General features: G+C 54.4%; 1 protein-coding gene across 4 annotated transcripts; it reads left to right on the top strand.

Moving 5' to 3' along the window:
* Positions 1-67: 67 nt before the first annotated feature.
* On the top strand, positions 68-23,182 carry TAF1 (TATA-box binding protein associated factor 1). 4 transcript variants are annotated; one of them, XM_081964390.1, is made up of 40 exons: positions 68-235; positions 328-445; positions 882-998; positions 1,101-1,220; positions 1,603-1,844; positions 2,396-2,614; positions 2,736-2,936; positions 3,019-3,214; positions 3,547-3,663; positions 4,168-4,332; positions 5,008-5,135; positions 5,239-5,346; positions 5,799-5,972; positions 6,534-6,707; positions 6,788-6,892; positions 7,936-8,136; positions 8,729-8,870; positions 8,970-9,100; positions 9,577-9,657; positions 9,779-9,928; positions 10,197-10,316; positions 10,396-10,571; positions 11,318-11,553; positions 11,810-12,023; positions 12,775-12,940; positions 13,510-13,721; positions 13,907-14,015; positions 14,540-14,638; positions 15,179-15,356; positions 16,212-16,279; positions 17,049-17,171; positions 17,491-17,583; positions 17,867-17,951; positions 18,284-18,351; positions 18,450-18,566; positions 19,961-20,086; positions 21,173-21,271; positions 21,519-21,669; positions 22,482-22,659; positions 22,748-23,182. In XM_081964390.1, the coding sequence occupies exons 1-40, from the start codon at positions 98-100 to the stop codon at positions 22,965-22,967; spliced, it is 5,865 nt and encodes a 1,954-aa protein (XP_081820516.1). In that variant the 5' UTR covers positions 68-97; the 3' UTR covers positions 22,968-23,182. The 4 variants fall into 4 exon arrangements, with proteins under 4 accessions (XP_081820516.1, XP_081820514.1, XP_081820515.1 ...); XM_081964388.1 differs by having other exon boundaries at positions 10,194-10,316; XM_081964389.1 differs by having other exon boundaries at positions 10,194-10,316; positions 16,212-16,283; positions 17,053-17,171.
* The last annotated feature ends 355 nt before the right edge of the window (positions 23,183-23,537 follow it).

Genomic DNA, 23,537 nt, shown 5'->3' with positions numbered 1-23,537 from the left:
GCGCGCTCTCGCTGGCGGCTCCTGCGACGGGAGGGCGGGTTCCGCTTCCGGCGGCGGGGCTGGCAGGGCAGCAGCGGCGGCGGCGGCGGCGGCAGAGATGTCGGACTCGGAGAGCGAGGAGGAGGCGGGGGGCGGCGGTGGGGGGCGGCGGGCGGCCCCCTTCTCGCTGGCCGGCTTCCTCTTCGGGAACATCAACGAGCAGGGCCAGCTGGAGGGCGAGGGGCTGCTGGACCAGGTGGGCTCCGGCGGGGAGGGCGCGCGTCCCCCGGCAGGGCTGCGGGCGGGCACGGAGCGCAGCCAACCGGCCTCTCTGCCCGCTTCCCTTAGGAGTCCAAGAACCACCTGGCCGGGCTCGGGGCGCTGGGCCTGGGCAGCCTCATCACGGAGATAACCGCCAGCGAAGACGACGCCCCCGAGACCGATGGAGCCCAGCTGGACGAGGAGGGTGAGGCTGCGCCCCGCCGGAGAGGGGGGCTTCCTGGGGGGGCCCTCCCCCTCCTGCCTGCGTGCTCCAGGGACCACCGGCGCCCCCCCCCTGAGTCCGGGCACCCTCAGCCTTCGCCCCCTCCCCCATGCCCTCCTGGGGGCTGGGTGGGCTCTGGGGAGATCGGCTGTCCCATCCCCCTGCCCGGAGACAGGCAAGAGGGGCTGCTCAGCAAGCGGCTGGCTCTTGCGTAAGACGCTGATGGGCAAAGGGTCCTTTGGATTCAGACCGGTGGCCTTTCTGGGGTGTCCTTAACAGGCCTTTCCTGGGGAATGCACGGGGACGGGGGTGGGGGGAGAACGGCAGGCTCTTGTCCTTCCAGGGCATGCAGGGCAGGGGAAGCCCAGTGGCTCCTTCCAACCTGTGGCTTCTTCCCCCCCTCCCCCCCTCCCCGCAGGCTGGGTTAAGAGCACGGAGGATGCTGTGGATTATTCTGATATCACCGAGGTGGCTGACGATGACAGCCGCAGATACCGGCAGGCCATGGGCAGCCTGCACCCCGTCCGGAGAGCAGGTGGTTGAGGGCAACGGCTTCTTCTCTTGGTTCTGAACTTTTAGGGGTTGTGGGGAGGCGACGGAGGGGCTATCCAGTGACTTCCTTTGTTCTTCTCCTCAGATGACAACGAAGACGACTACGATGCCGACTGCGAAGACCTGGACTCCAAGCTGATGCCTCCCCCTCCCCCCCCACCAGGGCCACTGAAGAAGGAAGATGAGAAGGAGGCCGAAGCCTCTGGTGCGTATGTCCTTTGGGGCAGTTGGGGGGGGGGCAGAGACCGGGCAGTCCAGTTAGGGGCCTGGGTATCTCGGAGGAAGCACTCTCTGAAGCTCAGGTACTCATTTGGGGACATGAGCCTAGCAGGGTTGAAAGACCTTGCAAGCTGCAACTTACAAAGGTTCGCTTAAGGTTTGCGTGTTTATCTGGCCAGGGCTGAAGAGTTTAAAATCCCTTTTCCCCCCACCTACTGTTGTGAATCCCCTTTGAGGGTTCTCCCCTGCCTCGTGGGTCCCCACAATGTTAGATTCCGCTTGCGGCACATGTGGCCGTGGCTCTTTGGGTCCTGGGGGCCTTGGCAAGCAGGGCTCCCTTTTGGCTGAGACGGCTGTTCCCTTTTTAGGGCCAGAAGAGGGGGACGGTATCATCTTGCCCTCCATCATTGCTCCTTCTTTTGCCGCTTTGGAGAAAATGGACTTCAGCAGCTCTTCCGACTCGGAATCGGAGACGGGATCCCAGGACTCAAGGAAGGCCGAATTGAAGGAAGGGAAGCTCACCCTGCCGCTTGCCGGGATCATGCAGCAAGATGCCACCAAGCAGCTGCCCAGCGTGACCGCCCTTTTCCCTGAGTTCCGGCCTGGAAAGGTAGAGCCGGGGTGGAGAGCTGGAGGGCAGGCAAGCCGTTCGCTGACCTGCCTTGTTGCTGTGACAGGCTCGACCCTTTAGGCCTCAGGTTCCGGTTCGAGTCGCCCGGGTCGTCCTGCTATGGCTGGGAGGTGCCCAGTTTGCTCCTTTTCCTTAAGATTCCCCTGTGGCCCCAAAGGATTCTGAAAGGCATCCAGAAAAGGCAGAGGAGTTTTCCTTCTGGCCCAGCCTGGCTCTTTCATGAAGCTGGTCTAGGCAGCGAGAGGCACCTGCCGTGATCTCAGTAAAAGCAGAAGAGATCAGGGCAGAGCAACTGGGGAAGACTCTGGCTGACACCACGATGGTTCTTTTTCTCCCAGGCTCTGCCAACAGGCGTGGGGCTTCCACCCTTCCCCTCCACCCACAGTCTGCCAGCCGACAATCTCCTCTTTGTGTCTTTCAGACAGCTGAAATGCGGGAAGTCAATTTCTTGCCAGTTCCACCCACCCACCCTTCTTTCTCTCTCTCTCTCTCTCTCTCTCTCTCTCTCTCTCTCTCTCTCTCTCTCTCAGGTGCTTCGCTTCCTGCGCCTCTTCGGCCCTGGAAAGAACATCCCGTCCGTCTGGCGAAGTGCCCGGCGAAAGCGCAGGAAGAAACACCGGGAGTCAGTTCCCGAAGCGCAACTCCCGGAGGGGGAAGCCAATGCCGAGCCGGGCTTGGAAGGCAAATCCCCCTGGGAGTACGAATTTGCCCCTCCCCCTCCCCCCGAGCAGTGTCTGTCAGATGATGAGGTGGGTCTGCGAAAACAGAGAGGACGTTCTGGTTCCCTGGGGAGAAAGTGGGCATTCTGGCTGCCCGAGAATGTGTCCGCTGGCACCCTAACCCTGAACTCCCTTGACACCTATCCTTCAGATCACTATGATGGCTCCTGTGGAGTCCAAGTTCTCCCAGGCGACTGGAGATGCGGACAAAGTAGCTGACACCAGGCCCAAAGTGTCAGAATGGCGCTACGGTCCTGCCCAGCTCTGGTACGACATGTTGGGCATCCCTGAAGATGGCAACGGCTTTGACTACGGCTTCAAACTGAAGGACGACAAGGAGGAGGAGGAGGAGGTGAGTTGCGAAAAAGAGCTGTGCCCTGCTGGCAGCCAGGAGGTGAGTCGGTGCCCCGTGAGCCTTTGTTTTCACTTCGTAGAGCTCAGCGGCCGAGAAAGATGAGCTGCTGGCCGACGAACACTTCCTGATGGTGACGCAGCTGCAATGGGAGGATGATGTGATCTGGAATGGAGAAGACATCAAGCACAAAGGAACCAAGACCCAGCGAGCCAGCCTGGCTGGCTGGCTGCCTTCCAGCATGACTAGGAACGCCACTGCCTACAATGCCCAGCAAGGTACGCCGGTCTGCCTCCAAGGTAGGGTGTGGGAGGAGTCACTGGATGGTATTATCACGGCCCAATTGCCTGGAGACTGGGGTAAATCTGAGGACACTCCCTCTGCTCCTCCTTCTGACTCCCCAGATTAACCTCAGTCTTCGGCCCCAAAGGAGCTATTTCCTGACTCTCCGGATTTTTTTCTATTTTCCAAAAATTTAAAGTTGTTCACCTCTTCTTCCTATCCTCCTACCTCTCTCTCCTGCGCTCTCTCCCTGCTGGCCTTTTTCCTGCCTGCGCTCGGCTCGGCTGCTCTCGCGTCTGCTGATGGTTTCCCTTCCTTCTCTTGGCAGGGCTGAACCGAAGCGGCTCCCTGCTCAACTTGCCTGTTCCTCTGGTGCAGAAGCCCAGCGTGGCAGGGGTCTTGAGCATTGCTAAGGGCAAAGAGAAGCAGCAGCCGGAACAGCAGGGTAAGGAAGGGGGGGGCCGGGGGGGTTCCCACAGCAGGAGAGGCTCTGTAGAGATCCGCAGAAGGAACCGGGCAAGCGAAGAGCTGCAAGCAGAGCCTCTTCCCCAACTGCCTTCACTGAGTCCTTTGGTTAATCGGGTGTTGAAAAAGCACCTTTGGGACAAGCATGGATGACTGAGAGTCTCCACAGACAAGTGGCTGTTAGTGGCAGTCTGACCATTCAGGGGTTAGGCTTACTGAGTTGGCATACAGAAGAATGTGGGCAGTGATCAGTCAATAGGGGTCTGATCCTCCCATGGCCTCTCTTTACACCATTCTGCTGTGCCCCATAAATGTTGCTTGTCTGAAATGTGGGCAGGGGAGGCAGAAATACTTCTCTTCACTCCCAGAGCGCCCTGTTGCCCTGCGTCTCTTCTCTGCAGAGGTGCTAGAGCTTACTGGAAGGGAGAAATCTGCCAGCGTCCAGCTGTCTTGAGTTTGCTTTCACACTTTGTTGCCCCGGCAGGCCTGGATGACGACAAGCCGTGGTTCTCCATTTTCCCCATTGACAATGAAGAGCTGGTGTACGGCCGCTGGGAGGACAACATCATCTGGGATGACAACGCGATGGACAGGGTCTTGATGCCCCCAGTCCTCACCCTGGATCCCAACGATGAAAATATCATCCTAGGTAGCACCTACAAAAGTCACTTTCTTGTCTTCAGGCTGTGTGTGTGTGGGGGGGGGGGGTTTGCTGCTTTCTGGGATCTCCTGGTTTCCTAAAGTGGAGAGTGAGTAGGCAGCCAGAGTTGGTATTCAGCAGATTCTGACAGATTCTGGAGAACTGGTAGTGGAAATTTTGAGTAGTTCGGCGAACTGGTAAATACCACCTCTGATTGGCCCCGCTCCCATCTATTCTCTGCCTCCTGAGTCCCAGAGGATTGGGAGAAAATGGGGATTTTGCAGTTATCCTTCCCCTGCCACGCCCACCAAGCCTCGCCCACACAAACGGGAGTCAAAAAATTTGAATTGCACCCCTGGAGGCAGCTTCTTGGTCATCTTCCCAGAACGTGGTTTTAGTTAACCTGAACCCCTCAAAGGATTCTGGGAACTGGGGCTAAGGGACGGGTCAGGTTCTTAACAGAATTCTCGGAGCAAATGTTCCTTGGTGGGGCTATATGACAGTTAAACTGTCTTCATATCTTTTCCGTAAGAAAATCTTCTCTTTGAGCATCTTGTGAACTGGGCTGATCTTGCAGTTAGCTGATTCTTAGCTTCAGGACTTTGGGGGTCTCTTGTGGAAATCTGGTTCGTCAAATTGGGGGCAGTTGGGAAGAGTCTTTCAGGTCCCGTTTTCTCCTCCTAGAAATCCCCGATGAAAAGGAAGAGATGACTCTCAATTCCCCTTCCAAGGAGAACAAGAAAGAGTCTTCTTTGAAGAAAAGCCGGATCCTCCTGGGCAAAACGGGAGTTATTAAGGAAGAGCCCCAGCAGGTTGGAGAGGGGCTCCGTTTCTTCTGGATTGGAGAAGAAATAGAGCAGGGGAGGAAATTCCGATAAAGAGATGTTTATTTTTGCCCCTGTGTTTCCACTGCAGAATATGTCTCAGCCGGAAGTGAAGGATCCCTGGAATCTCTCCAATGATGAGTTTTACTACCCCAAGCAGCAGGGCCTCCGTGGCACCTTTGGTGGCAACATTATCCAGGTGGGAAACCAATCGTGCTGGGTTTTGCTTGTGTACTTGGCTTGCTTTCGACACAACCCTATTCTAAACCCAGCGGTTGGGATTACAAACTCGCAGTGTAACATATTTGGAAAACTTGCTAGTTTTGATTTACCAGACAATCAATCCATAATTAAACCTTGGCTTTGCACCATAGGTTATGCAATCCAGTTATTTGCCTGGTTGTACCAAAGTGCCTCCTTGGGCCCAATACAAGCCTAGCTTTTTGCCAAGGCTTCACTTGCAGGCACCAGGGACTCGGCTTCCGTAATGTGCCCGCAAGATTGGCTTGCAGAACCTGAGGCAACCGGAGCAGCTTCGTCCCCCTGTGCGGAGTGGGGAGCCTTCCCCCCTTAGCTGAGGGTGTTAAACGGGGGGCCCAGCTGTTGTTCGGGACATGCCGAAATCGTGCCTCTCTTTGGTCTGGTTCACAGCATTCGATTCCTGCAGTGGAGCTGCGCCAGCCCTTTTTCCCCACCCACATGGGCCCCATGAAGCTGCGGCAGTTCCACCGGCCTCCCTTGAAGAAGTACTCCTTTGGCACCTTGTCGCAGCCCGGGCCCCACGCGGTGCAGCCGTTGCTGAAGCACATCAAGAAGAAAGCCAAGGTAAGGGCCCCGTCTCGCCAGCTCTGCCCAGGACTGTTGTTCATCTCAGGGCTTCAGCCTGCAGAGATTCTCGCTCTGCCCCTGCTGTCGTGGCCCACAGATTCGGACAGTGAGGAGGTTGGGGAGGAAGATGGGCCAGTCCTGGAGTCTGAGGAAGGCTCTGATGAGGGCTCTGTGTTATCAGTTATCAGCTGCCTTCAGAGTCAGACATCAGTGAGGCAGAGGAACAGTTGGAGCCTGTTCCCAGTGTGTGCTTGCTCAAGGTTGCCAGATGAAGGGAACAGCTAAAGAACAGGGGTCGGCTTGGGAGTAAGGCCACAAGTGGATGATGAATGTCCCCTCCCAGAGGAAATAAAAGAGGAGCGAAAGGGGAGTGGAGTTTGCAGGAGACAGTTCACTTAATTGGTTCGTGATTCTCTGAGACTCCTTGCCAAGTTTTGCAAGTTTTTTGTCGGGACCAGGAGTTTGCTTCAGGCTCTTGGGAAGCCTCGGCCGGAGCACCTGCTGAGACTTAACGTGTATGTATTGTGTGTTCCTTGACCCTCCTTGTGTTGCACCCAGATGAGAGAGCAGGAGCGCCAGGCCTCTGGGGGTGGGGAGATGTTCTTCATGCGCACCCCACAAGACCTCACGGGCAAAGATGGTGACCTCATCCTGGCTGAGTACAGTGAGGAAAATGCCCCCTTGATGATGCAGGTTGGCATGGCCACCAAGATCAAGAACTACTACAAGCGGGTGAGTCCAGGGCTTGGGCTGCCAGAGCCAGACTTCCCCCGAGGAAGCCCTCACTCACTCTGCCTTCTTGCTCCTGGCAGAAACCGGGCAAGGATCCTGGCGCCCCGGATTGCAAGTACGGAGAGACGGTATACTGCCACACTTCCCCCTTCCTGGGCTCCCTCCATCCTGGCCAGCTCCTCCAGGTGAGGCCTCTGGACGGACGTGCAATTTCAAACGCCAGCCACTTTCCCTGTTTTTGCAGTGGCACTAAGACAGGCGTTCTTTTGGGGCAGACTCTTGTGCTGTGGGAAGGGAGCCAAGGGATTTCTAGTCCTTTAAAGGCAGACGGGTTGATGCCAGCCGAGGATTTGTGGACTCACCCACTTGCTCAATTCTGGTGTGTGTTTGTCTGTCTGTGTGTGTGTCTGTCTGTCTGTGTGTGTGTGTGAGAGAGAGAGAGAGAGAGAGAGAGAGAGAGAGAGAGAAGCAGGTACCATATTTTTCAGAGTATAAGACGCACCAGAGTATAAGATGCAACAAGGTTTTGAAGAGGCAAATAAAAAGTTTTTGCGCTCTGCAAACCTCCCTTTCTGTGAAAATGGGCCTGTTTTTCTCCCCCAAAAAGGCATGAATAGCCTTTAGGGGGCTTGCAGAGTGCTCCTGGGTGGATGCCCCCCCCAAAAACGAGCAAAAAATGGCCCGTTTTTCGTAACAAAAGGTCATGGATAGCCTTTAGGAAGCTTATAGAGTGCGGCTGGGGGGCGCGTAAAATTGAGCAAAGCACAGTCCTTTTTTTGCTCATTTCTGCCCTCCCCAGCCCCCAGGAGTTCTCTAGAAGCCTCCTAAAGGCAATGCACGGCCATTTTGGTGAAGGGGGAGGGGTTTCGGGAGCAAAAAATGCTGTATTTAGTGTATAAAACGCACCCAGATTTTCACCCTCTTTTTTGAGGGGAAAAGGTGCGTCTTATACTCTGAAAAATACGGTAGCTGTGAAATGCTACAAATACTACATCAGTGTGTAAAGCCTAAGGATGCTTGATCGAAATAGTAGTCATTGATGATGGCACAGTGTGCTCAAATGAACAATTCTTTTACAAAGACCAGCCAAACGCAGCTAAGGAGCGTGGGAGCTTTTGAGTTCCTCCTTCGCAGGAAATTAAAGGAGGAAAGGCCGGGAGTCCTGGAGCCAGCAGGTTGCAGAGAGCGGCTGTTCTGAATGGCTTGAGCCGTTCCTTTTGTTTGTCAGGCATTTGAAAATAATCTCTTCCGGGCGCCAATCTACCTCCACAAGATGCTTGAAACAGACTTCCTAATTATCCGGACACGCCAGGGCTACTACATCCGGGAGCTGGTGGATATCTTTGTGGTGGGCCAGCAATGTCCTCTCTTTGAAGTCCCCGGCCCCAACTCCAAACGAGCCAATACGCACATCCGAGACTTCTTGCAGGTTTGTTGCTGGGGGAGAGAGAGACAGAGAAGGAGGGAGGGAGGGAGAGAGGGAGGGAGGGAAAGGGAGGGAGAGGGGGAGGGAGAGAAAGGGAGGGAGATAGAAGGAGAGAGGGAGAGAGGGAAACAAAGAGAGGGAGGGAGGGAGGGAGACAGAAGGAGGGAGAGGGAGGGAGAGAGAGAGCGGGAGGGAGACAGAAGGAGGGAGGGAGAGAGAGAAAGAGAGAGCCCAACTGCTAGACCCCGTCAGCAGGTTTTTGGAGAAGTGGAAAAAATAATTGGGGAAGGGAGCCATGCCACGGGTCTCTAACGCCTGCGACTCATACACAGGTGTTAAAAGAACAGCTGGCAAACAGACTGCTGCTTTTGAGCAGATTGGCGAGTGGCTGGCTTGCAGGATGGCTCGTAGTTTTGGAGCTACGACTGAGTTCTGCCTCGGCTCGTGTGGGCACTGGGACCCCCCCCCCCACCCTGTGTGGAAGGAGGGGTGTGTGTGTGCGGGAGCCAAGCATGGGAGGGAAAGGCCCCTTCCGAGGATCGTCCTGCACCTGCACTCTCTAAGCACCTGGGTACTTCGCTGCCCTCCCTGCTAGGTTTTCATCTACCGCCTCTTCTGGAAGAGCCGAGACCGACCCCGCAGAATCCGCATGGAGGATATTAAGAAGGCGTTTCCTTCCCACTCCGAGAGCAGCATCCGGAAGCGGCTGAAGCTCTGTGCAGATTTCAAGCGCACCGGTAGGCAAGGATGGTTGGTCCGCCGCAGAGACAGGCATGCGGCTGCCCTCCGCCTCCTCTCTCCTGGCCAGGCTCACGGGGGGGCTGTTGCTTCCTCAGGGCTGGACTCCAACTGGTGGGTCCTGAAACCCGACTTCCGGCTGCCAACCGAGGAGGAAATCCGAGCGATGGTGTCTCCGGAGCAGTGCTGTGCCTATTACAGCATGATTTCTGCTGAGCAGCGCCTGAAGGTGAGCTCGTTCAGGGATTCGGGGGCCTCATCAGCTGGCTTCAGGCATCCTTTTAACCTTCCCTGGGATTTGCTTGTTTGGCTTACTTTGGTGTCTGTACTGGCCCATTCACAGTTTAAGGTGTGAGGTGTGAGTCCGTGGGTTTTTTTTTCCTCCCTCATCAAACTGTGATTTCAGAAATCCTGGTTCAGTATGTTCTCAGCAAGTTGGAGAAGAGAGAAGCCTCCTCCTGCTTCTTGGGTCTCTGGCTGTGGGGAGGGGGAGAAGCAGGACAGATCCCCTGGGCTGTTCTAGGAGAGCTGAAAAGGGGGCTGAGAGCACGTCGGTTGGCCTGCCTGCTGTCGGCCCCTTTGGGGCTACAAGGCGCCCCACAGGGGAGGGGAGGGCTACTCAGGTGTGGGGCTTCCTGGGGCTGCAGCCCCTTGTCCCCTCGATGGGCCTCGGAGACTTAGGCGGGTTCTGTGTCTCTTTCTCAGGATGCAGGTTACGGAGAGAAATCCTTTTTTGCCCCCGAGGAAGAGAACGAGGAGGATTTCCAGATGAAGATCGATGACGAGGTAGAGCAGAGAAAACAGCCGGGGCCCCTGAGGGGCCACTTATTCTCTTGCAGAGGGAGGAAGGGAGTCTTCCCTCCCTCTGCAATGCCCAGCCTCTCTCCCCCATGTCTATTCCGTTTAGGTCCGCACGGCTCCCTGGAACACAACCAGAGCTTTTATTGCAGCCATGAAAGGGAAATGCCTCCTCGAGGTCACCGGGGTAGCAGACCCAACAGGGTGTGGCGAAGGCTTCTCCTACGTCAAGATCCCGAACAAGCCGACGCAGCAGAAGGTAAGTGGAGGAGCCAGGTGGCCGGGGGCCTGCCCTGCCACCAGGACTGTCTAGGGCTGGCAATCGTCCAGACCAGCTGCTCCATTCGGCCGCAGAAGTGGCCTGGGGTACCTCCTGGCCAGATCCAGAAGCTGCTGGGTGCCAACTTGATAATAGGCACAGAAATGCTTTACAAACATACAGGGAGCCTCACACTGGGGTTCCGGAGTGGTGCCAACCCTGGAGCCACTGAGACGTGGATGGACAGCCCTTGCTCTTTTTCCAGCAGGATGACAAGGAGCCACAACCGGTGAAGAAGACGGTCACCGGGACAGACGCCGACCTCCGGCGCTTATCCCTGAAAAATGCCAAGCAGCTCCTGCGCAAGTTTGGAGTCCCCGAAGAGGAGGTGGGTGCGGGCAGGGGGTTGGCTCCTCGGGGTTGAGCCTTCCTGGGGCCCTCCGCGGCCAATGACTGCTCTTCCTCAGATCAAGAAGCTTTCCCGCTGGGAGGTGATCGACGTCGTGCGGACAATGTCCACCGAGCAGGCCCGCTCAGGCGAGGGTCCCATGAGTAAGTTTGCCCGAGGGTCCCGCTTCTCTGTGGCAGAACACCAGGAGCGGTACAAGGAGGAATGCCAGCGCATTTTTGACTTGCAGAACAAGTGAGTAGTCTGGCTGGGACCTCCCTGCTTCCTAGGGCAACTTTCCGCATGGCAGAACCATTCTGGAGCTTCAGGCAGCTCCCCCCCAATGAACCCCTGAGTCCTTCCTCAGCATCTCTGTGGGCTTAGCTCAGGGCAGGGGTCGGCAATCTGTGGCTTTGGAGCCATATGTGGCTCTTTCCATCCCTCTGCTGTGGCTCCCAGTTGCCGATCGCCTCCACATTGATAGGGCTTTCAGTTAGGACAGGTAGAGGAAAAAGGATGCCGTGCTAGGAGGAGACTCGATGGTGGGGGAACCGGACTTCCGGTTGGCTCCAGAATTGAACTGAGGGCTTCCGGTTAGGACCTTTGTGGCTCTTTTTAAGTGTTTAAGGTTGCCCACCCCTGGCTCAGGGAAACGGCTTCCACTCGCCACCACAGCTGCAGCGTTCCTTTCCCGCGGGTAAATTGAGAGATTAATGGGAAGATACTCAGATACTTGCGGCAGTTGGGAACAATTCTTAGAGGGTGGGATTATGGGAGGCCGCTTTGCGCTCTGCGCTATGGGAGGAGGGCATGTTTTTAGTGAGGGTTTTCAGCACGTGACTTTCCCTGAACGAAGAGGAGGGCGAGGACCGCGTCTCCTAGAGTGTTGGGTAGGAATGAATTTGGGGTGGGATGAGGGGTGAGAGTCTCTGCCTTCTGTTGCTTCTGCATCTGCCCTCGGCTGCCTGGGAGCTTTGGTGGCTAAAGATTTTCCACTTCAGAGTCCTGGAGTCCACCGAGATCCTGTCGACAGACACAGACAGCAGCTCCGCCGAAGACAGCGACTTCGAGGAGATGGGGAAGAACATCGAGAACATGCTCCAGAACAAGAAGACCAGCTCCCAGTTGTCCCGGGAGAGGGAGGAGCAGGAACGGAAGGAGCTGCAGCGCATGTTGATGGGGGAAGACGGCGACAAGGACCGGCCCAAGAAGGACCGGAGGGACAAGAAGGGGGCGGGTGAGGATTTGGCCCACACGGGGTGGAAGGGAGGCCACAAGAGGAGGCTGGAAATGGTTGTAGTTGTGGCCATCGATGGGAGGACTTCGCCAGCAATAAGAGGGGATGCTGTCCCATTGGGGGTGGGGGCATTGCCTTTGGGCTGATGTCCCTCGCCTGGGTTAAATGACATGCTGGCCACTCAGGGTCCCTTGCAGTTCACCCTTCTGCGCTAGGAGGGTGGCGAAGTCACCCTTTGACTCCTCTCTCCCAGCAGTTCCCACTCCTGGCAACTTGGGGGGTTGTCATAAAGACGATGACACGGCCTCCGTGACCAGCCTCAACTCTTCGGCCACTGGGCGCCGCTTAAAAATCTATCGCACTTTCCGTGATGAGGACGGGAAGGAGTACGTGAGGTGTGAGACTGTCCGTAAGGCCTCAGTCATCGACGCCTACAGCCGGATCCGGACCACCAAGGACGACGAGTTCATGTAAGGGTTTTGGGAGGGTCCGGGCCTTTCGGGGGAGCCTGCTGTCAAGTTTCCTAACCATGCCGTAATTGATTCATAATAATCAAGCCAATGTTTTAATACAAAAACCAGTGATTTTATTAATAGTTTCATTAGGCAAGATTTGTTCGCAGTCAAATCTTTGCTTTGTTTTATTTGCTTTACCCGTTCCTTCCCTCTGCTCAGTCTGTGTCATAAATCACGTTACCCACTAGATACACCCCTCCCAACACTGGAAGTCTTTAAGAAGATGTTGGATAGCCATTTGTCTTTAGCGGTATAGGGTTTCCTGCCTAGGCAGGGGGTTGGACTAGAAGACCTCCAAGGTCCCTTCCAACTCTGCTATTGTATTGTATGTCAACAGGCAGCAGGCTCTAATGCCAAAAAGGGCCAGGGAGAAAAAAGTGCTGGAACTGAAGCCTGGGAGGGGGGGGGGTGTCAGAAGGGCGACCAGACCTGCCCCATTCGCAGGGGAGGTTTCCATGTATGCCATGCCTTGAGAATGCTGCCTGGCTGAGCCTCAGGCCCCCTCCAGCTCTGCAGGGCTCTTGACCACCCAACCAAAAACCAAGCAGGGCACGAATGCTGCCGGGAGACCTCCTCTCTTGTGCCCGGATGCTTTTGCAGAGGGTGCTGGAGTCTGATAGTGCCCAGGGTGTGTGTGAGACTGCTTCCTGCAGACGTGTGCCAGGGACAAGCCTGGGCTGAGGGCGGTCTTGTTTTGCCCTTCTAGCCGGAAGTTTGCGCTCTTTGACGAGCAGCACCGGGAGGAGATGCGGAAGGAGAGGCGCCGGATCCAAGAGCAACTACGGCGGCTCAAGCGGAACCAGGAGAAAGAGAAGCTGAAGGGCCCCCCGGAGAAAAAGCCCAGGAAGATGAAGGAGCGCCCGGACCTGAAAGTGAGCAGGGGGTCCCTCAGGGACCAAGCCTGGCCCTTGTCTTGTGGGCCGCTTCTGCGGGGGTCCTTTCATCATCCAGGCTCTCAGTTGCTCTGTTGGGTTGTCTGGGGGAGGGGGGCACAACCCTGCTCTTCCTGGGACAGGGGTGTCCAAATTTGGCAACTTTAAGACTTGTGGACTTCAACTCCCAGAATTCCCCAGCCAGCATGGGAGTTGAAGTCCACAAGTATTAAAGTTGCCAAGTTTGAAGACCTCTGATGTAAGTGGAGAGACTGCAGAGGAAGGGATTACAAGAGAGTAAATTATGCTGTCTGGGGAATTATGGGAGTTGAAGTCCACAAGTCTTAAAGTTCCCAAGTTTGGACACTCCTGACCTGGGCTGTTGCTATGACTCTTGTGGGAGGGGTGTTTTCCCTTCGGTCACATCCAACAAGCTTCCTCCTCAGGACGTAGCCTTTTCGCTAATGATGGGGGCGGGTGGAACGGGACCTTGGGATCAAGATTTGCATCTTACTTGGTCTGCCCTGCCTCCCTCCGTAGCCCTGACACGCCTACTCCTTTTCTTGCAGTTGAAGTGTGGGGCCTGCGGGGCCATTGGGCACATGAGGACCAACAAGTTCTGCCCTCTGTACTACCAAACCAACGCTCCCCCCTCCAACCCGGTGGCCATGACGGAGGAGCAGGAGGAGGAGCTGGAGAAGACCGTCATCCCCAACGACAACGAGGAGCTGATCAAAGTGGAGGGGACCAAGATCGTCTTGGGGAAGCAGCTGATCGAGAGGTGAGAGGTTTTTTTGGGCGGGGAAGAAGGCGCCCAGCATCATGGCCGAAGGAGGCGGGATTTGCAGGGTCTGGGCTCCTGCTGGCTGCCAAGGATCACGGCACTCAGCGGAGGAGGAGGAGGGCGGCTGAGTCCTCCCAGAGGGCGGAGCTGCAGCCCCTCCCACTCTCGGCATCTCTTCACAGCGCTGACGAGGTTCGCAGGAAGTCCTTAGTCCTGAAGTTCCCCAAACAGCAGCTTCCCCCCAAAAAGAAGCGACGGGTTGGGACCACGGTGCATTGTGACTACTTAAATGTAAGCCCTTCTGAGTGCCTTCAGTTTCTACCCGTCTTGACCTTACAGTATAGTATCTCCTAACTCTGTAAATATTTAGGTTTGATTTACAGGATTCCCCCCCCCCCCTCCAGAAATGCACATTGCATCAACAGAAGGGAATATTTATTGCTCAGGGTTGAACCGTGGGGGTCTTTGCAGATGTTTCATAACCAAGCTAGGTAACGTCATCCGTGCCCTTGAGTCCCGTGGGGATCATGTAGCATGGATGAGGTTGCCTAGTTTGGTAAGGAAACGTCTGCAACGAAACCACCAAGCTCACGCAGATTGCGGTTTTGCAGATTCACTCACTGCGTGTGGTTAATTAGTGAATGCGAAATCATAACGAGCGGAAGGAAGGAAGGGCCGAGTCCCAAGTAAAGCTGAATCCTTGTGGTGTAGCAGCCAGAAGGAGCAAAGTCAGATCGGAAAATTAGAGCAGCCGTTTCTCGGGCTCTGCGAAGTCCGTAGCCCCCGTTGATGGTCTCACTTGCGGTCTGTTTCAGCGGCCCCACAAGTCCATCCACCGGCGACGCACAGACCCCATGGTGACCTTGTCTTCCGTCCTGGAAAGCATCATCAACGAGATGCGGGATCTTCCCAATGTAGGTGCTGGGATTGTGGGAGGCAGATTCTGCTCTGAGCAAGGGAGTTGGATAAAGCTGAATCTCCTCGTCTTGGGCCGGTGGGATCTCTCTGGAATAGGGTGGCTTTAATCGTGAAGAGATTAAAATAAGCCCAAAGCGCACAAAAATAATGTACCAAATTTCTTACCGGATATTTAAATTCTAATTCAATGGTCTGTAAAAAGTTTAAACTATTAAGAAGGTACGTCGGAATAGATCAGGGGTGTCCAAACTTGGCAACTTTAAGACTTGTGGACTTCAACTCCCAGCAGAGCTGGCTGGGGAATTCTGGGAGTTGAAGTCCACAAGTCTTAAAGTTGCCAAGTTTGGACACCCCTGGAATAGATGATAGCTTACTGGGGTTATTAGCGTGGTAAATAAAGCTGGCTCTCTTGATATCCCATGGCGCTTGGCTGGTGGCTTGGAAGAGCGCAGGGTCCGTTGGGGGAAGGTACGATGTTTGGTGGGCCCAGAACAAACACTCATCTCTTCCTGTTTCCCTCTCCCCCCCACCCCCAGACGTACCCCTTTCATCAGCCTGTTAATGGAAAAGTGGTGAAAGATTACTATAAGATCATTACCAAACCGATGGACCTACAGACCCTCCGAGAGAACGTCCGCAAGCGGCTCTACCCATCTCGCGAAGAGTTTCGGGAACACCTGGAGCTGATTGTGAAGAACAGTGCCACCTACAACGGTTTCTGCACCTTTCTTCCCCCCCCCCCCCCCTTAGCCTTTACTTACTCATCCCTGGTCTAAGGCAAGGAAGGGTCTGGTGGCAGCAGCCTGGCGCTTTTCTGTGATTCTGAGCGGGTGGAGGATGGCAGTTGAAAAGAAGATTTGAAAATTAACTCACCCGTGTGTCAGATACCAAAAGCTTCTCTTCCGGAAGTTGCTTTTTCTCGGTCTTTCAATCTGCTGAAGCTTCTCTCATCCTCATAGGGTTGGTGTGGAATTGTTTCCTGACCAGCCAATTCAGTTCCTGGAATTTTAGTTATTTTTTTCCTCAACCTGAACATCTTCCTTTCCTCTTCCCTGGTGTGATTTTGCCATCAAGGTTGTTGAAATCCTTCCCTTCCTTTTCCCGGAGCGATTCTGGGGTAGCCATCTGCAGCCTTGAACTGGCGGTCCCCGAATTAAAGCAGATTAGGTGGCTGAAACAAGAAGAGCTGCTTGGTTGTTCGTTGACTCTGCTCTTCCAGAAGCTCGGAGGGGGAGGGGGAGGGGGGAATGGGCTTAATCTCTGTGGCCCCCACATGAGAAGAAGCATCCATGCTCTCGGCTGTTGAGCCTCAGAGCCTTCCATATTTCTTGCTATCAGTGGAGTAGGAATATGTTTTTTGATTACACATTTATAGTTTTCTCTCCGGTTCAATAAGACACAAAGGAAGGCTTGCTGTTTAACTGTTGATTTTTTTAAAATTTGCTTTTGTTTCTGCTATTACGAATATGCTAAACATTATTGCTATCCAGGACAATACTATAAACTAAAGTGAGGAGGGTGGGGGCACTGGAAGCTTGCCTCAGTCTTATGTCTGCTTTGTATTTGCAGGGCCAAAGCACTCCTTGACCCAGATTTCTCAGTCAATGTTGGCCCTCTGTGACCAGAAACTGAAAGAGGCAAGTCTCGTGTGAAGGGAGAAAGAACGAATCTCTGAGCTGAGGCTTTAATTAAGCTTCATGTAATGCTGTTACTAAAGCGCTAATAAGCTTCAAGGAAGGCACTTGTAGATCACAGAAAATCTGGGCACATTTGCTGCTTGCTGCCTCTAGGTCAGTGTTTCTCAAACTTGGCGACTTTAAGTCCTGTGGACTTCAACTCCCAGAATTCCCCAGCCAGCTATGCTGGCTGGGGGATTCTGGGAGTTGAAGTCCACAGGACTTAAAGTCGCCAAGTTTGAGAAACACTGCTCTAGGTCAAAGTGCCCACCCGGTGAAGTCTGGGCAAAGAGCTCAGCGTAGTGGGGCAAGACTTGGGATACCTGTTTGAGATCAGAGGGGCACAGACATGGCATACGGAATGCTCTAACTTGATCTTGCTTGAAGTCAGCAAATTTTAATGCCATGCATTTTTTTTCCAATTTAAAAGTATTCCCACAATTAAAAAGGAAAAGTGTACTGTGTGCCATTGAGACAGTGTAAAAAAAAAAGCTTTGGGGGCATGGAAACATCAGCCAAAATTTCTGGAAAAATGGAGCAGCAATTTGGTTCCCATAATGAATGGGAGGCTTCGGTGTTTTGAAAACCTACCGGTTGAAAAACTAGAGCAGAATAAGAAAAATTGGAAGTCTTGATGGTAAAATACTTTACAAAAAGTGAAGCTGGGATTGGTTCCGGGATGTTGGTCTCCATAACTCTTTTGCCTTCCTGAACCTTGATGTCATTTCAGAGAGAAGAAAAATTGGCTCGCTTGGAGAAGGCCATAAATCCCCTTCTGGACGATGACGACCAAGTAGCCTTCTCCTTTATTCTGGACAACATTGTGACCCAAAAGATGAAGGTGGTTCCTGATGTAGGTGTGCCCGTGGCAGAAGGAAGGGTGGGGCGCTTGGAGGTGTCGGGGTGCAGAACCCCTGCTTCCCAGGAGACCCACTTCGGCTTCAGCCTTTTTTCCCGAGCTGCGCTTGAGCAAGGCTAGTTTTCGCCAACCTTAATGGGCAGCTAGGAAAAAAACGTTCTTGCTCTGGAGCTTTCCTCCCTCCCTCCCTTTCGGTGAGATGAGCGCAGCAGGAATTAGGATTTGTTGGGAAACAGGCATCCCTTTTGCTTTCAACGGACGTTTTGCAGCAGCTCTTCTTAGTTTCTTTCTCGGTGTCCTCTTTGCTTTTCAGTCGTGGCCGTTCCATCATCCTGTTAATAAGAAGTTTGTGCCAGATTATTACAAAGTCATTGTCAGCCCAATGGATCTGGAGACTATCCGCAAGGTATGTGGGTGTGTATGGGAAAAGAGCCTTGAGGGGGGAAGGCTGAAGCCAAGAGCTGCCCTGGGTGCCCTCCAGATCTGAAGGTCAAAAACGGGCGGGGAGGGGGTTGCGAATTGGATCGGGAGAAGGCGTGAGGGCTGCTCTCCTAAACATCTGAAGGGCTCTCTTCCATACCTTCCTGGGCGTGTTGCCTCAGATGGTGGGGAATGGAAACACAGCAGGGCAGTTAAGAGGTCCCTTGAGGCCTTTGGGGGTCTTCCTGCAATCCACTGGTTTCTTCCAGAATATCTCCAAGCACAAGTACCAGAACCGAGAAGTCTTCCTGGATGATGTGAACCTGATCCTTGGAAATAGTATCAAATACAATGGTAAGCTTTCTGGGGGGAGGGGGGGGGCACACACACACACACCGGAAAGTTTGCTTGACTAGAATAAGCCTAGGCCAGGGGTGTCCAAACTTGGCAACTTTAAGACTTGTGGACTTCAACTCCTGGCTGGCTGGGGAATTCTGGGAGTTGAAGTCCACAAGTCTTAAAGTTGCAAAGTTTGGACACCCCTGGCCTAGGCCCAGCCCTGCAGGGTTGGGCAGAGAGGGAGGAGGAGGCCTTGTTGGCCGGCAGGGGTTGCCTAGCCTTCCCTGGCCCTGGAAAGCCAGTTCTCCCTTCGTTTGGAGGTCCTTTGATTGGGCTTTTCAATGCAGGGCCGGACAGCCAGTATACCAAGACAGCCCAGGAGATTGTGAACATCTGCTACCAGACCTTAGCGGAGGTAAGGGGCCCTGCTCTGAATCCATCAAAGGCTGCTTTTGGTTTGGCAGCCCTGCGGATGCTACTCTTTCTCTCACCTTCCTTCCTCCCTTCCTTCAGTATGATGAGCACCTGACTCAGCTTGAAAGAGACATTTCGACTGCCAAAGAAGCAGCTCTGGAGGAGGCTGATCTGGAGAGCTTGGACCCCATGACTCCTGGGCCCTACACGCCGCAGGTGAGTCTCTTTGTGACCAGAGAGAATGGGGGTGGGGCTGCAGCTATTCTTGATCTGGTCGGGTTTCTGTGTAACAGCTCAGCTCAACTCCTAGTCTTGTGGCCGGCCAGCAGAGCTGGCAACAGATTCGGACAGTGAGGAGGTTGGGGAGGAACCTGGGCCAGTCCTGGAGTCTGGGGAAGGCTCTGAGGAGGGCTCTGTGTTGGAGGCTGAGAGGGGGCCAGAGCCGTGTGAGTTTTCAGCTGCCTTCATACATCAGTGAGTCAGATAAACAGCTGGAGCCTGTTCCCAGTGTGCGCATGCGCAGAGTTGCCAGACCAAGGGAACAGCTAAGGAACAGGGGTCGACTTGGGAGGAAGGCCACAGGTGGACAATGAATGGCCCCTCCCAGAGGAAATAAAAGAGGAGCAAAAGGGGAGTGGAGTTTGCAGGAGACAATTAGTTCGCTTCATTGGTTCGTGATTCTCTGAGACTCCTTGCCAAGTTCTGCAGGTATCAGCCTGTCAGCTCTCCAAGCCAGAGAAGGTCTGTGACTGTAAATCCTCCCTTGAAAGACTTTGCTGGAGATGAATGAGCAGAACTCACAATCAATTACCAATTACTTGGATAAAAGGGGTTTTTGTTGGGACCAGGAGTTTGCTTCATGCTCTCAGGAAGTCAGAACACCTAGCTCAGGAGATGCTTGGTGGAGAAAAAGCCAGGATGGATTTTAATTGACTTGTCCTGTGGGGGTTGAGCTGGAGGGGAGGAAGGGATCCCACAGCTGTTTTCCATTCGAAGGAGATCCAGTTCAGTTGTAAACCATTGCTGGTTCTTCCGGGTCTTTCCCTGCCTCCTTGTCCTGCCTTCAGTTCCTGCCAGGATTGTCCATCGAGTGAGAAACACTCAGGCTTTCCCTCACGTAGAAGACCCATTAGATGGTCCACCAGCTCTCTCGGGGTCTTCCCGAGCTTTCTCCAGCTCTCTGGTCAGAATGGGATCGGAGGTGATGCAGCTGCTAGAAAGCCTGGCAAGTGACCGAAAGGCTGCACTGTTTTCAGCCAAGGCTTCAAAAGCAAAATAGAAAAAGGTCAACCAAGCAGTGAAAGATAACTGATAGGAATGAACGCAGCAATGATTCTCTGGTTGTCCTTCACTGCGAATGTGGGTCAGTTAGGGAGGAGCCATCATTTTCACTCTTCTTGCAGTGAGTCCGAGAGTCAGGAAGCCCTGGGAATTCGCAGAGGCTTTTTCCCTGAATAGGGGTCTGGGCTGCAGCCTCTCACAGCCACCGTGCTTGATTCAGCCTAGCTAGGAGAAGTAAGGGAGGGGCTCGTTACGGGAAGCCCCTTGGGGAGCTCGCATCTCACCTGCACTCCCGTGACTCGGATTTCCTCTTTTCAAACGCCCTGTAGCCACCCGATTTGTATGACACCAACACCTCGCTCAGTATGTCCCGGGATGCGTCCGTCTACCAAGATGAGAGCAATCTGTCTGCCATGGACACGCCCACCACGACACCCGAAAAGCAGTCTGCACAGGTCAGCAACGCACCCGAGGATTCTGCAGGAAAAGGCAGGGCCGCTGGCTGCCAAAAGGAAGAGTAGCTTTCCCAACGGCGCTGCGGATCGAGGGCACACCCGTTGAAATAGGGCACGGCACAGTAAGGGCGATAGTTTCCGTCTCGTTCCTGGCCAAAGGTGTGGAACCAGAGCTCGGTATAAGAAGTTCTTTTGCAAAAGGCCTAGTTTTCTCAGATGATAAAATTCCTGGGAATGATGGAGGCAACCATCTCTTGGCTTTGAAAAGGCTTTGGAAGGTATTCCGCTGTTTGGAGCAGCCGGGAAACGAAATGGGACGCAGCCCTGTTGACAGAGAGAGGAGGAGAGGAGGAATCCCCATTATTGTTACTTCGTTCTTGCCTTGCCTTGGGGCTCCGAGCTCACATTAAGTGAGGAATGTTTCTGAAGATCCAGAAACTTGGGCAGTGCCAGATTGTTGCTCCTCTCCTGGTTTCATTTAAGTGTGAAAAGACCCGTGCCAGACATGCCGAGGGCCGTTTGAATCCTCCTTGTAGTGAATGGAAAATAATGGGGGAAAGCATTTCTTGGAAAAGAGAATAATGTAGCCTAGCAGCTAACCTGGGACAAACATTTTCTTTTTTCCTGGTTCTTTTTGAATGTGTTGGATATAATCGTGACGTAGACAAAGCAGAGAGGGAAAGATGAGGAGGAGGAATGGGGAGGACATGTTCCTCGGGGCCTTTAGCAGGGGTTCACTTGGATGTGGGTTTTGTCAGCTGCCCCCAAAAGGTCGGTTTCTTCCAGTCCAGGGAGGCAGTTGTGTCTCTAGGCCCCTGCAAGGCTGTGGAAGAGGAAGCGGGTGCCCAGAGTGCCCTTTGGAGCTTGGCACCCGCTGCTCAGCTAGTCCTAAAGGGTAAAGCCCCACAGAGCGCAGGAAGGCATTGGCCTGGTGGAGGCAGCAGAACAAGGGCAGCCAGGAAGTGCCCCACCCACCCACCCTGGTAGCTTGGCTGTCCTGCTTTAAAAGCGTCTGTGTCTCCCCCCCTCCCCCTCCCGGTTGCCTGCTCCTTCCTCAGTGCCATTATCTCTGTGTTCCCCACTCAGATGCGGCAGGGCCAAGGTAGGCTGGGCGAGGAAGACTCTGACGTAGATATTGAAGGGTTGGATGAGGATGAGGATGGGAAACCTAAGACTCCAGCCCCAGTGAGTATCCGTGAACCCACCTGTAGCTCACCTGTTGGCTTCTGCTCTCATGGCAGAAGCTGGGGCAGTGCAGGGCCCTCCTCCGGAGTGATTCTATCAGCAGCGGATGGAATGCTAGCCAAAGCAATCGGTTTTTAGGAAGAGCTGGCATTGCCGGTGCACCGTGTCCGCGGGAAGGAAGCCAGGCGTCCTTTGGCTGTGCTTCGGCTCCTGACCACCTCTTCTCCTTCCTGCTCTCCCGTGACAGGAAGTGGAGGACGGGGACGGGGACCTGGCTGACGAGGAAGAAGGCTTGGTTCAGCAGCCTCAGGCCAGCGTGCTCTATGAAGACTTGCTCATGTCAGATGGGGAGGACGACGACGGCAGCGATGAGGAGGAAGGCGATAATCCCTTTTCGTGTGAGTTCTGAAAAAGGCAGGAACGGTGGCGCCCTTGTTTATTGTATATACTCCTAGTTCCAGAGAGAAAGATCTAGGAAGGCATCCTCTCTCCCTCTTTCTGAGTTTCTCGCCAGAGACACACGAGCGGGTTGGATCTGAGCCTGGGGTAGAACTGGGGAAGAGAGAGAACGCAGCCTAAGAAAAGGGATGCCGGTTTGAGCACAGGGAGTTTTCCTTGGGTCAGAGAAGTTTGAAAAGAGGCTTCACTGCCCTCCTGGCCCAGGGACTTTTAGGAAAGGAGGTGAGGGGGAGAGCCTCCGATACTGTGGTGAAAAATTAAGGGGCAGATTAGATAAATGGAGAAAAGAGAGCCTGTGAATTGGAAGGAGAATAGGACAGTCCCCATGGGAGCAACTGGGCAAATGCTTTGTTTATTTACCGTTAACATGTTTATACCACCCAGTAATTGATGCTCTCTGTAAAAAGTATAAAAAGAACGATAATATAAACAGTACTGAATGTGGAAAAACATTAAGTACTGTTTATTGAAGTGGTTCCAAAAGGATCTTTTTCTGATGTTTTTGGTTCTGTTGATTCGAGTCATGGCACCGTGCCTGGCAACCTTTGTGGAAATGCACAACTCTGCTGAAGTCTTTGTTTCTTTGTGGTGGTGGTGTTGCTTAGCTGACTTTGAAGGCCAGTCTGTTAATTGGTGAGATGCTGAGGAAGGGAATGTTCCAGAAGCCCCCAGCAGCGATGGGGAAGAGAACCTGTTGCTGGCAAGTGAGGCACAGACAGCCTCAGAGTGACTCTTGCGTTGTGTCTCCTAGCTATTCAGCTTAGTGAGAGCGGGAGCGATTCTGATGTGGAGCCCAGCGCAGTTCGGCCCAAGCAGCCTCATGTCCTGCAAGAGAACACGCGGATGGGCATGGACAACGAGGAGAGCATGATGTCCTACGAGGGAGCTGGAGAAGAGGCCTCTCACGCCATGGAAGACAGCAACGCCAGGTGAGGAGGGCAGCCCATCGTTGAGCAGAAGACTCCCAACGGTGTGGCTTCCTTTGACAAGAAGGGACCCTTCTTGTTTCTTTTCCAGTTACGGGAGCTACGAGGAGCCAGGCCCAAAGTCCAATACGCGAGATGCCAGTTTTAGTAGCCTGGGCGGGTACGAGTTCTCCGAAGAGGAGGAGGAAGAAGAGGAAGAGCAGCGATGCGGCCCCAGCGTGCTCAGCCAGGTCCATCTGTCGGAGGACGAGGACGACAGCGAAGACTTCCACTCCATGGGGGGAGACAGCGATCTGGATTCGGACGAGTGAGGATGGCCTGGCGTGGAGGAGGCAGCAGCTTTCTTGGACTCTTGCTCTCCTTCCGGCCTCTGAAGGACAGGAGACCCTGGCTGGGAGGGGGGGAGCAACCACCGCCCCTCCTGTGGCCCTGGACCTGTGTGCGCCTGTGGCCTGCTGGCATCTCTGGGAAGACCAGAGCTTCCCTGGACCTAAATTATTTGGGGGGGGGGGGGTTGTCGGGAGGGAGGGAGCAGCATGTGGACATTTTTCCCCAACTGTAAATAAACCTTTTTCTGGAATGCCCCAGGGGCCTCTTGGTTTCGGGGAGGGGGGAATGAGGCTGGGGGGGGGCGGGAGGGAGGGACCCAGCTGCGAAGGAGAAGGCTGCTTGGGGGGGGGGAAAGGGGGATAAGCACCACTGCGCCCCCCCCCCATCTCCATGGAGGAGAGGCGGCCATTTTGCGCTCCGTCGGAGGGGTTGAGAGGGGGAGCCCCGCCCCCTTGCGGCGCCCTTTCCCTCCCCCCCACTGTGTCGCAATCAAGTTCCCGCCCTTTTCCTCCGCGGTCGCCCCGCCCCTCCCAGCCCCCCCCATAAAGGAG

This window comes from Natrix helvetica (genome assembly GCF_964273705.1).
Source record: "Natrix helvetica genome assembly, chromosome: 11".
Lineage (NCBI taxonomy): Eukaryota > Metazoa > Chordata > Lepidosauria > Squamata > Natricidae > Natrix > Natrix helvetica.
This window is presented reverse-complemented; position numbering and strand designations above follow the sequence as displayed.